The sequence below is a fragment of the Tiliqua scincoides genome, chromosome 5, assembly GCF_035046505.1.
Source record: "Tiliqua scincoides isolate rTilSci1 chromosome 5, rTilSci1.hap2, whole genome shotgun sequence".
NCBI lineage: Eukaryota > Metazoa > Chordata > Lepidosauria > Squamata > Scincidae > Tiliqua > Tiliqua scincoides.
Window position 1 is genome coordinate 49,407,069 of NC_089825.1, and position 15,597 is coordinate 49,422,665.

The 15,597-nt window shown below is 43.1% G+C and overlaps 1 protein-coding gene and 1 pseudogene across 1 annotated transcript in view; both read right to left on the bottom strand.

The window, feature by feature from the left end:
- Window positions 1-4,473: 4,473 nt before the first annotated feature.
- LOC136654936 (5S ribosomal RNA) lies at window positions 4,474-4,593 on the bottom strand (annotated as a pseudogene).
- Window positions 4,594-8,985: 4,392 nt separating this feature from the next.
- MRPL3 (mitochondrial ribosomal protein L3) overlaps window positions 8,986-15,597 on the bottom strand; it is a 35,259-nt gene continuing 28,647 nt past the window's right edge. The window contains exon 10 of the mRNA XM_066628664.1: window positions 8,986-9,433. Coding sequence (XP_066484761.1) covers window positions 9,284-9,433 — 150 coding nt within the window. The 3' untranslated portion in view covers window positions 8,986-9,283. The remainder of the gene's footprint in view (window positions 9,434-15,597) is intronic.

The following is a 15,597-nucleotide window of genomic DNA, read 5'->3' on the forward strand; positions in this document are numbered from 1 at the left end:
ACAAATATGTTTATGTCTAAATCTACAGTTGAGACTCTATACTTGATTGTAAAACCAGAACTGGAGGAAACCATAGGGAAAGGAAATAATACACCATATTGCTGAGGTTCTCAAACTGGGGCGTGACAACACCCCTGCCTGAGAGTCCCAGCCCCTGGCTCCTTAAGGGGTGGGGGAAGGGGGAAGGCAGTGATGCAATTCCCAGGATCCTATTGCTAACAGGGGTGAAGGGTTTTGGGTTTTTTTTTAACTTACAGGGGGCTGCCACAAGGTTCCAGGAAGTGCGGGGAGACCTGTGGAGCCCTTCCCAGGGTCCCCCCCCCCCCAGTCTTAGAATAATGGAAAAATGCTATCGGAAACCACTTCCGATTTCGCAATTGGAAGTGGTTTCCAATGGCTTATTTTCAGTATTCTAAGACTCGGTGAGCCCTGCAGAGGGCTCTGTGGGGCTCCTCACACCTCCTGGTCCTTGTGGTGGCCCCTTGTAAGTAAAAAAAAACCCTTTGCCCCTGTTAGTGACACAATCCTGGGAATCGCTTTGCTGCCTTCACCCCTCCCCCCCTCCCCACAAAGACTTACTTTGGAAGTTTTCCTTCTGAGAAGTTTGAGAATCCTTGCCATATTGTGTTGGTCATTCAGTGTTCACTTGTGTAGACCATGCTACCCACAATTGTCATGAACTGTCCCATAATCATAACAAAACAGGTAGGGACAGCTTCAGGATTTTGGAATGATTGGGACAAGAGATCCACAAGAGATCATTAATTGCCCTCGTTAGCCAGTGAGGCTTTGGGCTTCTTAATTGTGCAAGTATTTACCCATTTTCCACAGTAAGAGATTCACGATGTTGCTTGGAAACAACACGTGTGAACCATGAAACAGACCATGTAGTTGGGAATTAGGAGCTCTCAAAGGTCCAAGACAGTATGAAAGAGGCGGTGTGGTGGACTTATGAGGGTGCTCAACCACTTGCCTCAGTCAAGTTTATGAGGATCAGAGAGGGTTGCCAACTCTGACTGAAGCTATTTCTGGAGGATTTTTTGGTCCGTTGGCAATTCCTGGACACCTCATTAAAATACCTAGGATTGACTTGGGATTGCCTGGAGATTGATACTGATTCATGGTGATGCCAGCCACCATTAGGATCACACGGTCTAAATAAGTGCTTCCTGCCTCATTCCATGTAAGATGTGCCCATTGGGTTGCAATTAAAGATCCACACAAGTAGCTTTGTGTGCACATGGGAGATATGGGGTTGTTTCTTGCATAGCAAGTTCTCTCTCTCCCCTCCTGCAATGCTGCATGGTAGTTCTCTTTTGAAAATGAGGCAAGTTTTACAACAGTTTTTCATGTGGCATGGGTCTGCATCAAACCCATGTATTACTGGGCTACAATTGGGCACGCCTGAGTACCTCTTTGATCCATGTCATTGCGTTTGCTCGACCAGCAAGACATTCCAAAAGTGTCAGTCCGACAGGCCAGGAAGTGAGACTTCCAGCTCTAGCCCCTGCCTAGCGAAGATCCAAGCCTCTCCGTGTTGCTCTAAGAGTGCGCTCATCACCATCAGCCAATGCTTTCCATCTCTTTTGTGGCATGTAATTAAAATCTAAAGACGTGGCTGCCAATTACCATAAATGAATTAAAGGACTATTTAGGTCTTTATCGGAGCCTTTTTAGCAAGCTTTCACAACGTTGCCTGTCAACGACATCCCAGAAATGTGAACTGCACATCCTTCCTCTCAGATCTGCCAGGGAAGGAGGAAGGTGACTAGTGAGAGACTGACGGGTCGGTACGTGAGACAATCAAAGACAACCTGACAGTGCTTTAGGAGGGCTCTGATGCTTGAAGCAGCCTCGTTGCTACCTCTTCCCTTTCGCCTGAGCAGAATGCTGTGTCTGACAGCTTTCTTAGGTAGTGGTTGCAATTAGTGCATCCTCCCTTCTGCCGGTGCCACCAGCAACCCCAGAGCGTGGTTTGAGGGCCTGTAATGCATCTGTAGTAAAAAAAACAAAAACAAAAAAAACTAAGCAGGCCTCTGGTCAACACATGAATGGGAGCCAGCCTGTCAGCCCCATATAAAGCAGCTCCAGTGTTAAGTACATAAGAACAGCCCCACTGGGTCAGGCCATAGGCCCATCTAGTCCAGCTTCCTGTATCTCACAGCGGCCCACCAAATGCCCCAGGGAGCGCGCCAGATAACAAGAGACCTCATCCTGGTGCCCTCCCTTGCATCTGGCATTCTGACATAACCCATTTCTAAAATCAGGAGGTTGCGCATACACATCATGGCTAGTACCCCGTAATGGATTTTTCCTCCAGAAACTTGTCCAATCCCCTTTTAAAGGCGTCCAGGCTAGACGCCAGCACCACATCCTGTGGCAAGGAGTTCCACAGACCGACCACCCGCTGAGTAAAGAAATATTTTCTTTTGTCTGTCCTAACTCTCCCAACACTCAATTTTAGTGGATGTCCCTGGTTCTGGTGTTACGTGAGAGTGTAAAGAGCATCTCCCTATCCACTCTGTCCATCCCCTGCATAATTTTGTATGTCTCAATCATGTCCCCCCTCAGGCGTCTCGTGTTCCTGAGCAGAAGTGCAATGCATGTGGATCTGGGCATTACACACTCACTTTTCATTTTCACCTGCATCCCCCAGTTCTCTTAAATAACATGTGGGGCCTGTAGCAAAATGTCACTGTGTCTCCAGCCCCTAAGAGGAGTGTTACTGTTCAAGCCTTCTGTAGAGAGAAGGGAGAGTTTTGGGGGGGGGGGGGGAAGAGGTAGAAAGATGTTTTGTCTCCCTCCCTTGAGACCTTCCTGGATGAGCGACGCAGTACTAAATGGCTATTTTTTTTGCCATTCAGCACCGGAGATTATAGGTCTGGCAATGGGAAAGAGCATATACAGCCTTTTCCCTTTCCTTTCACCTATTTACCTACTGTAACTCTGTACAATATAGGAAAAGGAGTTTTGAAAAGTATAGGAAATGGAGTTTTGTTTTTTAACATTATGGCACATCTCCCAACCCTACTCCCCCTCCCAGGATATTTACTTTAATTTTATTTAGGGCACAATCCTAACCCACTTCCCAGCACTGACATAAGGGCAATGCAGCTCTGAGATAAGGGAACAAACATTCCCTTACTTTGAGGAGGCCTCCATGAGTGCCACCCAAGTGCAGGATGAAGCACACGTCCTGTTGGCACAGCTATGCCAATTCTGGAAAGTTGGTTAGGTTTTGGGCCTTAGAAATTTATACCCTGCTTTATTTCCCTAATGGGCATTCAAAGCAGCTCTTAAGAGCAAAGAAAATCCTGTCCTCCACTGTCTTCACGTTGCTTTTGTTTTTAAATAACTAGTGTTATTCAGAGGGAAAGGTGACATATAAATCACTCAAATAAATAAAAATAATAAACAAGCTATGGTGGTGGTTCCCAAACTGTGAGCTGTGGCTCCCTGGGGAGCCGCAGAAACCAGGAATTCACACAAAAAACCTATTGCCTTATACAATGTCTAGGATTGTAGCCCTCATTGGGAGCTGTGGCCAATGGCCCAGTAGGCAAAGGGAGCAGCCATTCGAAAAGTTTGGGAACCACTGAGCTATGGACTTGATTTAAAAACTCACCCAGACTGTCTCATGTGGGTCCTTTAGACCCTTTTTCACCTCTTAGGGAAAAATGAGAGCTTGTCGAAAACAAGTGAAATCCCAGGTTTTAGTAGCATTATTCTTGGGTGGTAGCAGCACCTCTCCCACTAAGCACATAAAGTACCATTTCTTCCGATGATGTCATGTGATCCTGTAGCATTTTTTAAATCTCTGTTACATCAACATTCCATGTTGAAAGCTCATGGAGCCATTTTGAGGGTTTAAAAATCTTTTTTAATTAAAAACATATATTCCTGTGCACTTTGTGAATTCTTGGGGCATGTAGAATGCCCTACCTTATTTTTTGATTAACCCATAAATTGACAGGCACTTTACTACCCAACTCTATTATTAGTATATATCAGTGCTTCTCAACCAGTGATACGGTTACCACCACTGGTACTTGAGGTGGTGTCTGGTGGTACTTGCAGGACCCCTGGGGACACCTGCCACCTGGCAGTGAGACCAGGAACATGATGCAACACTGATAGGAGGCTAGGCGTGGTGGGTAGAGCTCCAAAGCATACTTTCCCACACTCGAAAAAGCCCCCCTGTCCACCTTGGTGTTTCCCATCACATCTGGCCTCCCAACCCAGAAATAACTGGTGATGATGTCATCACCAGTCACTGCCAGTGGTACTTCAAATAGGTGGACCACGTGAAGTATTGGAGGACAGACCTTGAGAAACACTAGTATATATGATGCTAGTGTGGCCATTTCCCTATCCTGCCAACTACTCCAGCCCCAGTTTGAATCTTTTCATTAGCCTTTGTTCAATCTCATCTTCCTTGGTTGGCAACCTTCAGTCTCGAAAGACTATGGAATAAGCCTACAGCACCCGGTATTCCCAGGCGGTCTCCCATCTAAGTACTAACCAGGCCTGACCCTGCTTAGCTTCCGAGATCAGACGAGATCGGGCATCTGCAGGGTAGCATCTTCCTTAGACACCTGGTTTTTTTTTTATAGTTTTCTCAAAGTATGGTCAGTGGTCTGCAAACCATTTGCTGGTCTATGGTGTGTCTCCTCCTTCTAGTTTCTCAGAGTCTCCTGAGGCTTGCTATGTGACTTGGATGTACACCAAGCCTCATGAGAGGCTCTGGGAACCTGGAAGAAAGAAGTAGGAAAGACCAAGTAAGCCTGTGTGCCGCAGACCGGCACTATAAACAGTGCTGCTCTGCAGTACAAAGTTCCCAGTCCTCAAGAATTTTTAGAATTCCAGATCTCTCTCCAGATCTCTCTTGAAATCCATTTCATATGCTGGCTATTACATCTTCTGCCAAGGTATCACTTGGGCTTAGAAGAGACTTCTTTATCCTAAGTCATTACTGAACCTACTTGAAGTCAATACATTACTCATCATAGCCTCCAAGTTAAATTGTGTGTCTGTGCAATAAGGACCATGACCACAGAATGCCTCATAAATTAAACACTAACATTCTTATTAAAACCATGAAATCAAATGTTACGGTTTTTTTAAAATTCTAGATTAATAGCTTGGATATATAGTTTCAAAACATCATTTATATTTAATATGTGGGGTTTGAAATGGAATTGTTTTTTATTGAATCTCATTAGGCCCATAAATAAGCAATTATTTTTAATAAGATAGAGTAGCTCATGTGAAATGATTAGTTAGGAGCTCATATTTAAAACATTAACTTTGATCAGAGTTGATAAGCATGGCAGATATGGGAATGTATTCCGGACAAAAAGTGTACTACTCATCCAGATCAAAGTAGGTAGATTAGATATTTATTAAGGCGATCGCGTTGGGGCGATGTAGGAACCTGGTTCTACTACAGGAGAGAGAGAACCATCTTCGAAGATAATAAGGGGGATAGACATGTTTAGCCCCTGAAGCACTTTCAGTAAACTGTTTACCGACAAACTAAGACACTAGTCTCCATCCCTATCCCATTTTTATTGCTAGAGGATGCTAAACATAACTGCTCATCAGATATCTTAACATTGAAAACAAAGAACCTTTTGTATGTCTTGATAAGATTTGGGAGAAATCAGGTTAAAAAGTAATTCTGTTTAATTACTATTGATCTTATTCGCCAAATCCCTCTATTGGATTTAGGGCACAATCCTAACCAGGTCTACTCAGAAGTAAGTCCTATTGCATTCAGTGGAACTTAGTCCCAGGAAAGTGAGGTTAGGATTGCCGCCTAAGATGGTAAAAATTTGTGGAATGGTTTAATGCAGACAAGTGAACTGTAACGCCATGGCAATCTTTTCTGCACTTCTGTTGCTGAAATGACTGGTCTGTTAAAGAAAATGTCTCGCCGGCTGTCAGATGAGCTGTAGCAAAAGCTACAAAGGAAACAGCTACTGAAAAGGTGTGCGTGCAAAGGTTTCTTAACTTAACCTGTGTTACTTAGCCAATGGTAGCACTCATTTGGTAGTCGCACTTGCAGGAATGTTCATGTAGAAAGATTAAAACTCCTCATCTTTATTTTCAAGGAGCTCTAGCAGAAAGGAGGGGAGGAAAGAAAGTGAAGGATTAGGTAAAGCAAGCTTCTCAAAACAGAAATGGCATTTTAATAGAGTAGAGATGTGCTTCCATATTCTTGAGGGTTCGGTTGTGGAACTCCCCACAATTAAGTGAAACTGTGGATATGAGGAAGCACCCACCTCACCCTCCGGAGGCCAGGGGAGCTCGACTCCTCTTGACTCTGAAGGGTCTTCTGAGCCCAGCAGTGGCCATGCACTAAGCCAAAAACCAGAAGTGATGTGTTTATGCCTTTAAAAGGCATTAGGAGGGCCGGGGAGCTTCTGTTGGGTACGGAAGACCCTCCGGAGGTGAGGGGAGCAGGGTTTGTGGGGGGAGGGGGCATACATAAGTGAAACTTTGGATACGGGATCGATGAATACGGAGGTCCCCCTGTACTATGCCTTACTCAAACATAGTACTGAATTTTGAAGAACTGTTCTGCAGAAGCCTGGGTCAAATCTCTGTAAGACAACTTTTCTATGATTACATGAAAGGTTGGTCACACAAGTGGGTATTAAGGGACTACTGCTCCACTCCTTAGTCTTTGACACATGATGTGCTACAGGGTTTCATCTTGTCCTCTATGCTTTTTAATATCTATGTAAAAACAGAAGCCATTTAAAGATTAGATGTGAAGTATCATCATAGCTCAACCTTACAGTTGCATTTTCTAAATAGGCGGTGAAGATCCTGAATCAATGCACACTCCACCAGCCTCCTGAAGAGTGAGATCCCAGCTGTGGCAGCAGGTGATCCGCTCATCACCCCAGTGTTGGGACCATTGAAGTGCGGGGCCCAATTCAGCAGAATCGGGTTAATCAGCTTAAGGCAGAAGTTCTCAAACTGGGACATCATGACACACCAGCCTAAGTCCTTCTGCCTTTACCCCTTTAAGGGGCGGCGACGGAGGAATATAGTGACATGATCCCCAGGATTGTGCCGCTGCTGTGGGGGGGGGGAAGAGCTTTTCCTTACTCACACAACAAAGCAGCAGCGTCCCAGAGGTGTGTGGAATCCCATGGACACCTCTGAACTGCTCTCCAACATGCAAAGAATGAAAAGAAAATTGCGACCCACTTCTGGTTTCACAATCTTTAACCGGAAGCGAGTTGTGATCTTTTATTTTCATTCTCCGCATGTTGGGGAGCCCTGTGGAGGCGCCCCCGGGAAGCTACTGCTTCATTGTGTAAGGAAAGGAAAGCCTCTGCTCCCCCCCCATGACATCAGTGTGATCCTGGGGATTGCGTTGCTGCATTTTCCCCTCCCCTGTGAAGACGTACCTCAGGAATTTTACTCCTGAGAAGTCTGAGAACCCATGGCTTAAGGGCAGCCCTGACTGCAACGTTCTGTACATGGGGCTGTTTTTGAGGACAGTTTGAAAGATGCTACAGCAAAATGCAACTGCCAGCAGTCTGGTAGGAGCCAGAGAAATAGTTTGTGCCGTATCTATTCTGGACCAACTACACTGGCTGCCCATTTCTTTCTGGACTCAGTTCAAAGTACTGGATTTGATTTTTGAAAGCACAAATAGTCTTGGCTGAGGTTATGTCAAGGATTGCCTGCTTGCACCTAGACAAGGGATGTCAAACATGGATGTGGCTTTCAGAAGCTCCTTATCTGCCCCTCTGTGATAACTGTGCTCTCCCTGTGCTGCCTTTTCAGCAGTGGTGCTTCTGCTGAGGCTCTGGGAGGGAGATGCTGGCCGCTCAAGGAGGCCTGAGAAGGAGAGAAAGAGAAAGAGTAAATCAAGAGGGGTGAGCGAAGGAGATGCTGCTGAGGTGTTGGGAGAGCCCAATTATTACGCGGGCCACACTTTCAGCAGTGCTGCTTCTGCTGACCACCTCTCAGCCGTTGAGCTGTGAAGTGGTGCTGCTGAAAGGGCGGCCTATGTGATAATTGGGCATTCCCGTGTCTTGAAAATATTATCAGGATTTGTATATTTTCTCTTCTGTCATTTGCAGCCAATGAGTTTCTATGTGAAAACGAAGTGCTTATTTCTGGTCATCAGCTGCTTAATGACATCACTTCCAGCTCTCAGCAAGCACCATTACTGCTATTCAGCTCACTATATGAAACTGGTTTGACATTCCTGGCCTGGATAGTCTTTCCCTCCTAAAAAGAAATACTGAATGTGTCCCTATACTTTTCATAAGGTCTTTGAAGACTTTTTTTTTAAAGATCAGTAAAACAGTGACCTGTTTCCATGCCTTTGTATTAATTTTTAATATTCATTGAATTTTATGCTGTGTTTTGGTATGTCGTGTTTTTATTGTAAGCTGCCCTGTGCTTGTTTTAAATGGGGAACAAGCCAAAAATCAAACAAATAAATACATATGCAATGATGCTCAACAGTGGCAAGCGTGGTTTCTGTCAGGTATCAGATACTGCTGCATTACCAGACTATAAAATGAACTTCAAGTGAAAAGGACATTTTTTAATTTATTGTCCATGTTCTGGCTATGGAAGGAGGAAAATATATATAAGTACCTTCTGAGGCCTCTTTCCATCTCCACCTCCATGGTTTTGCTGATCTGTGGATCAGTGGATGCGGGGTGGTCCTCGCTCACTCTCCAGAGGTGAGAGAGCTGTGCTTTGGTCTAAATAGCCATTCTGAGGCCGGCAGAGGCCATGGGCAGACATGTGTGGCCTCTGTGGAGCTTCGAAGTGCCTCCAGAGGGTGTACCCAGTATCTTCAGTTTCAAGTATTCATGGGGGGTTCCAGAACAGAACTCCCCACAGATACCAGGGCACACCTGAACATATCAATTTTTAACTTCATAATTTGATTGAGGCAAAATGTTCTAAAATGACAGAAATACCAAAATGACTACTCCTGAAAGCTTTGAAATAATAATTTTTAAAATTTTAATTTTCTTCTTCAAGGCGTCAACCAATAGTATCACCATTTTTCTTTTGTCCATCATCCTTCAGCCTCTCTTCTACCAGCAGTTTATATTTTTAATGCAAACTTTAGAACCTATTGCCATGTAGAAAATACATGATAAAAAGAAGAGCTTGTCCAGGGTTTGGTGCACAGGCTGCTGTTGCCAGAGGACATGTTTTGGGATGACTTCCTGCTTTGCATTTTCAGACTGACATTTATGATGGGAAAGCTGCATGTTCTTCAGGTTGTCAGTAGCTAAGTGAATGTAACAGAAGGTTCAGTGAACTGGAAAACATCCTCATCATACAGCTCATCGGGTAGCTCTTCATCACCATCAGCAAAATATGTGGGGAATGGCGAGTTCTTGTAGTCATCTCGGTAAGGCGGTAAAGCTGAATCACAGACCTTGAACGGAACAAGAGTTAAAGAGCTTAATTAAAAAGAAAAGGAGACAGAAAATCTTAGCTCCTCAAAACGCAAAATTACTTCCTAGGCTTTATAAATTACTCTTACCGAATAAAAGAACATACAATCAAAACATATTTTTTAGAAGTTCTTAGTTTTTTTTAAAAACAAGATCAGCATTCCATACAAATACTTAGAGCCTAATCTTATCTAACTTTTCAGTGCTGATGCAGTCCATGGGGCATGCGCTACATTCTGTGTGGTGGAGCAGTCATGGAGGCGTCCTCAAGGTAAGGGAACGTTTGTTCTCTTACCTTGGGGCTGCATTGTGGCTGCATCAATGCTGGAAATTTGGTTAGGATGGTGCTCTCTGTGTCACAGCATTTCTCATTTCAAAGGGCTGTGGAGACTAATTTTCAAAAACAGATTTATCAGAGGAGCAAAGGTTACAGGGTTAAGAACACTCTGCTAGAGGACAGAGGATGGTTTTGATGACCTTTACGTAAACACAGAAGAGCCCTGTTGGATCAGGCCAACAGCCCATCTAGTCCAGTTTCCTGTATCTCACAAAGGCCTACAAGATGCCTGAAGCACACAAGACCTGTATCCTGTTGCCATTCCCTTGCATCTGGCATTCAGAGATAGCCTCCTTCTTTCCTGTAACCTGTGATGGGCTTTTTCCATCCAATCTCCTTTTAAAGGCATCCAGGCTATATACCATCACCACAACAAACATGTCTGCTAGTCACACAATTTTCCTTTCCTGCTGCTTCAGAATAGCCTCACAAGCAACCGTTCGCTGATCAACAATGTAACAAACCATAGAGATTTAAAAATAAAGTTTAAGATTATGTTCCAGTTAACATTCTGCAAAGTGTCCGCATCACATGCACTGTGGCATCCTGTCAAAGGAGGTTTGCAGTAGTCAAAGGGATTGTGTCTCCCACTAAAGTGCACCATTTCTAAAGCACATTCCCAGTTGGATGAGCTCAGGTGGAGCCTTGATGAACATGGACAGATGAGAGATGTCAGCCTTCGGCAGTAGGAATAATGATGAACATTAAACAAACCAAACCACCACAAGAATGACATACTATCACTCTTAATATTGTTATAGTGCTCAATCTGGCAGCAAGCGTACGGCTAGGAGTCAAAAATACGTTACAAATTAAGTTAGTAAAATGGAGTAAATTTGTACAAACAGCCATAATTTAGTCCAAGTACAGAATGTTAGAACCCATTACTCAGAACATTGCTTTTTGGCATAGAATATTGAGTTTTTTGTTTCAGGTGTACCATGAGATCACAAATATACAAGAAACCAAATATACCCTTAATGCACATTTTACTGTGCTAAAAATTATGAAAAATCATCATTAAAACAAGGTTAGGTTGGGTTTGCCTGCTAAAAAGTGAACACAAATGAAGTGTCAAGGCCAAGTGCGCAACAGTATGCTAATTAAGCCAGAAACACATCTATGTTCAATTAAAAAACTTTGCATTTTTAGAATTTCAGAAAGAACTAAGAAACCATTCAACTGGGTTATTTCAAGCCTACTGGGAAAAAAAAAATGTTTTCTATAAATGTACATCTGCCAAGGTGCACAGCGGCTTAATGGTTGCCAAGCAACCAACTAAGAGGGCGCCAATGCACCTTAGCTGTGCTTTTCATCACATAAGATAGTGACAAACATTTTTTACACTTTTAAACACTTGGTTTTAGCAGCAGACCCATGCAGATTAAGGTACCTGAATGAATCACCTAGGACCCGAAACACCCCCCCCCCCCAAAATAAAAATAAATCTATAGGAAGTGCTGGGACCCACACTTGCCACAAAGTCAGATTCTCATTTATGTCTGACCTACCCAACAACATTCAAGACTGATATTGGGCCTGGAAGCATACAACCAGTTACCTTCTGAACACAATTCAAGGTTCAAAGTGATGTCATTCAAGTTTCAAATGACCTGACTCAGCAGACTCTCGCCATCAGGTAAAACTGGTGACTAAGGCAGGTCTTAATTGGTGTCCACGCCACAACTATTAGAATCTCCTCCCCAGGGAGAGTCATTTAGTTTCTCTGGATCCCCGTTTTAATTGTCTTTGTGCCTGTTTCAGTAAGCCTACAAGCAGGAATTAATAGAGATGGCAGAGACTATTATTTGCCTACTCTGATTTTATAGGGTTTTGTAATGTGTCCCGTATTGTCCACAACCTTTTTACTGTTTCCCATTATTTGTACATTTACCCTGAATGCCCAGTTGGAAAGAAAGGCAGGACAGATGCAATACATCTTACTGGCCATAAAATATATTGTCTCACACCACAACACTCCATTTCTAAGGCACATTCCCAATTTGATGAGCTCAGGTGGAGCCTTAAATGGCATACATTGCTAGTTTCACCTTGAGGGCAGATCTATCAAATGTAAATAGATGAGGAGAATGCAATCTTGCATGTTTCTAAATAAATGTGACTGCAAAACATCTCAGCACATTGCATTTTAATGTGGATGATATTAGAAACATTGCGCCATAGACACACCTATCTCAGTGCAGCATGTTAAACTAGGTGCACCCTATGAAGGTCTTTGAAATTTGTGGATAAGAGAAATTGGTCAAACTCATAACCGTCACACGACAGGGTAGGCATTGCATAACATTAGGTGTTTCATATTATTGACAGTCATCAATATGACCGAATTAGGAAGACCCTTTGTATTCCTAACACCACTACCACAAGCATTCTGCAAAATATTTCAGAAGAAGGCAAGACAAGAGGACGCAGTTTCTAGAGGATGCAGATATGGTGGAAACTGACTGATTAGCCAAGAAGTCAATGCACAGGTAAGACTGGCCTGTGGAGAGAACAGGAGCATAATCTGAATAAGAGCCAGGACTCTGTCTAAAAGCCTGAGCCAATATTGGTTCAATTGCTTTTTTTTTTTTTACCACAAGCCATTTCTCGCTATATTTGTTAACAGGGAAGTGCACATTGCTAGATCAAAACAGAGTCAAAACTAGATTTGGGGAAGAGTATATTATCATTATGTACTGAGAATATTTTTATCTTGTCTGTTTACAAAAATGCCCAAGGCAGCTACAGTGCTTGTAGCTTTCTCAGAGGCGGAATATGGAAGGAACATACGTCATTCCATCTCTGTTCAAACTCATTGGTTTCATTGTAAACAAAACAAACAAAAAACACTGCAGAAGGTGACAGAGTTACACATATAATGCTGGACAATTCATGAGATGACATCAGCAAAATTAAGAATTGTCACTCGGCAAGAGGCATTTTGCAATGTTTCAAGGCAATGTGTCAGCCTTTCAATATGCTCAGAATATTTTGCACGCCCCCCCCCCACCCCGGAACTGTTGGACTCCATTGCTCTACACTGTCACTCTGATGATGCTGCAGTAAGTGAAAGTACAAGTTTTAAGTTTCCCTTGTACAAGTACAAGTTTACCTGCTAACTGAGTAAGAGGCACTTTTTTAGACTGTGTCCTTTTGGGACAGGGAACCATTAGATATTTTATTTTCTCTGTAAACCGCTTTGTGAACTTTTTTGTTGAAAAGCAGTATATTGATTAATAATAATAATAATAGATTTATAAATGTCTCCATCCCTATCACTCATTTTTCTATTATCTTTCTTCCAGCAGCATTTATGTAGCTGATATTACCAGCCACTGTGAACTCTATAAATAAAGAGATCATATTTACATAATTAATTCTGCTCTTGTCAGAAAGCAAAACTGTGCAGGAAAAAAGCACTCTTAAATGAATGGATATTTATTGTTGGAACATCATAGTATATCCTATCTGAGTCAGATTGGATGGACTAAGATGTTGCAATAATAAATCTTTAAGATAGATCAGGAAAAGAGAACATGGTGGGAGAAGGCACATAAGCACAAGCGCCCATCCCCTGCCATGTGTCCATTCTACAAGCCATGAACAGAGTGAACCACACCAATCCCATCACCATCTAATTATATGCAGAAAATGTCATTTTACACTCCACGTAGGATACATCGGATAGCCCTGAAATAGATACTGGAAGTCGCCAGCATTGACTTCTAAGGCATTGAAACTGATATCTACAATGCACATGAAATCAAGTTGCCTTGTTCATATTCATGCAGTTGGATTTCGCTAACTATGCAATGAGGCCTGGCTCAGCATTTCTTGTAGTTTTGCTGACTGAAGCGCAGTTAGTGTCAAGGACTCCTAACACCCTGCGGTCCAACTTTAATATCCAGGTCCTTCTAGAACAAAACAGGAATGGAAAATATGTGTAACTGACCCGAATGTGACAGCTTGATGGAGAGAAAACAAAAGGGCAAAGTCTGAAGCCAGAGAAACAGCTTCCTGCATTCAGAGCTCTCTTCTATGCAAAGAAAATACCTGCCATGATGAATTCCTTGCTCTGGACATGTAATGAGAATGCACTAAAATGCCCTGTTCAGCAGCCAAAGGCCATGGGGAGGTTGCACCACTCCTCCCAGGAAAAACGCCATAGCAAATGGAAGACCGGCCTGGTTCCCACCATCAGCCAGGGGACCAGCAACTGCAGGAAACTTGTTGTTTCCCTGTCTCCGAGTATTCTGTGATGGCAGAAGTGCGTGTAAGGACACTCTGGCCCCATCACTGGCTAAAAGGCAGTGGGCTGTTGCTCATCATTTCCATCCCACAAAAACAGAAGTAAATGAAGCAATGACTGCTGATGGTTTGAGAGAAGAGTACTTGAATTGCAACCTTCTACTAAATTAAAATAATCTTTGGAGGCCCTCCTCGTGGTGTCTCCACTTTTGGAAGCTAAGCAGGTAGTTACCAGGATAAGGGAATGTATTTGTCATGGCACTTCACCTTTCCAACGCCCTCCCTAGAGAGGCTAGCCTGGTGCCCACTCTTATGTCTTTCTGGCACCAGGCAAAGTCCTCCCCAACCCACCGCTCCAGGCCTTTTAAGTTGTGGTAAAATCCAATTCTGCTCTGCTGCTCTGATTTTATGCTTGTTTTGATTGGCTGCTTTCTCTGATGTCATTGTTTCAATTGCTTTAAAGTGTTGCTAGCCACTTAGGAGCAGCAGCTTTGAAGCTGCTGGACAACGCACAAATTCCACAAATAAATAAAATACAGACTGGCCAACAATGAGACATAAATGTGCATTAATAACTAACCTTGTAGTTATACTACTCCCCTCTGCCTTTTCCCTCCCCTCCCCTATCTTGTCTTTTAGCTTGTAAAGGTATACATCTTATTTTCATTTATATACAGTACATACCAGGAGCATAATCTCTTGAATGATAATGGTTGTGAGCTGCTTTGGGAGACTTTATCCTGCTTTTGGTGCACATACAAATATAAACACAAGAGGTACCCAAATGGATCAGGCCAAATGACCCATTGGGCCCAGGATCTCACAGTGGCCCACAAGATGAAGTCACACTTTTGATGTCCTCTCCCAACTTTGACACTCGCAACTAATGTTCAGAGGCATGCTGTCTCTACTGATAAAGGTGGTATATAGCCATTATGACTGGTAGTAGTTGACACAAACATCAGAAAGTGAAGTTATATCAGATTATAAACAGCTTGCATTTCTAAGAAACGTTTTCAGAGACAAAAAGCAACTTCTTCTTGAGAACTGTAAAATAACTACTGGAGTAAAAACTATAATTAGCAGGTAATAAAAGTCACAAGAGTAATAAACATTCAAATCTTAAAATTTTTCTTCAATATTTTTCAACTGTACCCACAAGTATTTATTCTATGGATTTTCTGTCTTTCTCAGTGAAACAGCAGCCACAGTTCAGAGAACTGTATAGATGGCATGGCTGCTTCCACAAGTGCCAGTCCTCCTTGCTCTCTCAAACAAAAGAGGGGAAGGGAGCAGAAGAGTTAGTGTGGAGAGAGGAGAATAGTGAGCTAGACCATCAAAGGCACTCTAGCCCCCTACACTAACTCTTCTGCTTCATTCCTCTTTTTCTTTTTAAACCAGGGAGTGGCAGGAGAAGGAATGGAGGCGGTGCCCCCCCATTCCCCCTCTCCAAACCATCACCTAAAGTGGCCACCACAAGTCACAGGCTGGCTAAAATATCCAATTTGCAACTTGAAGTATTGCTAACTCCTTCAGTTAAAAACAACTGAAGGAATT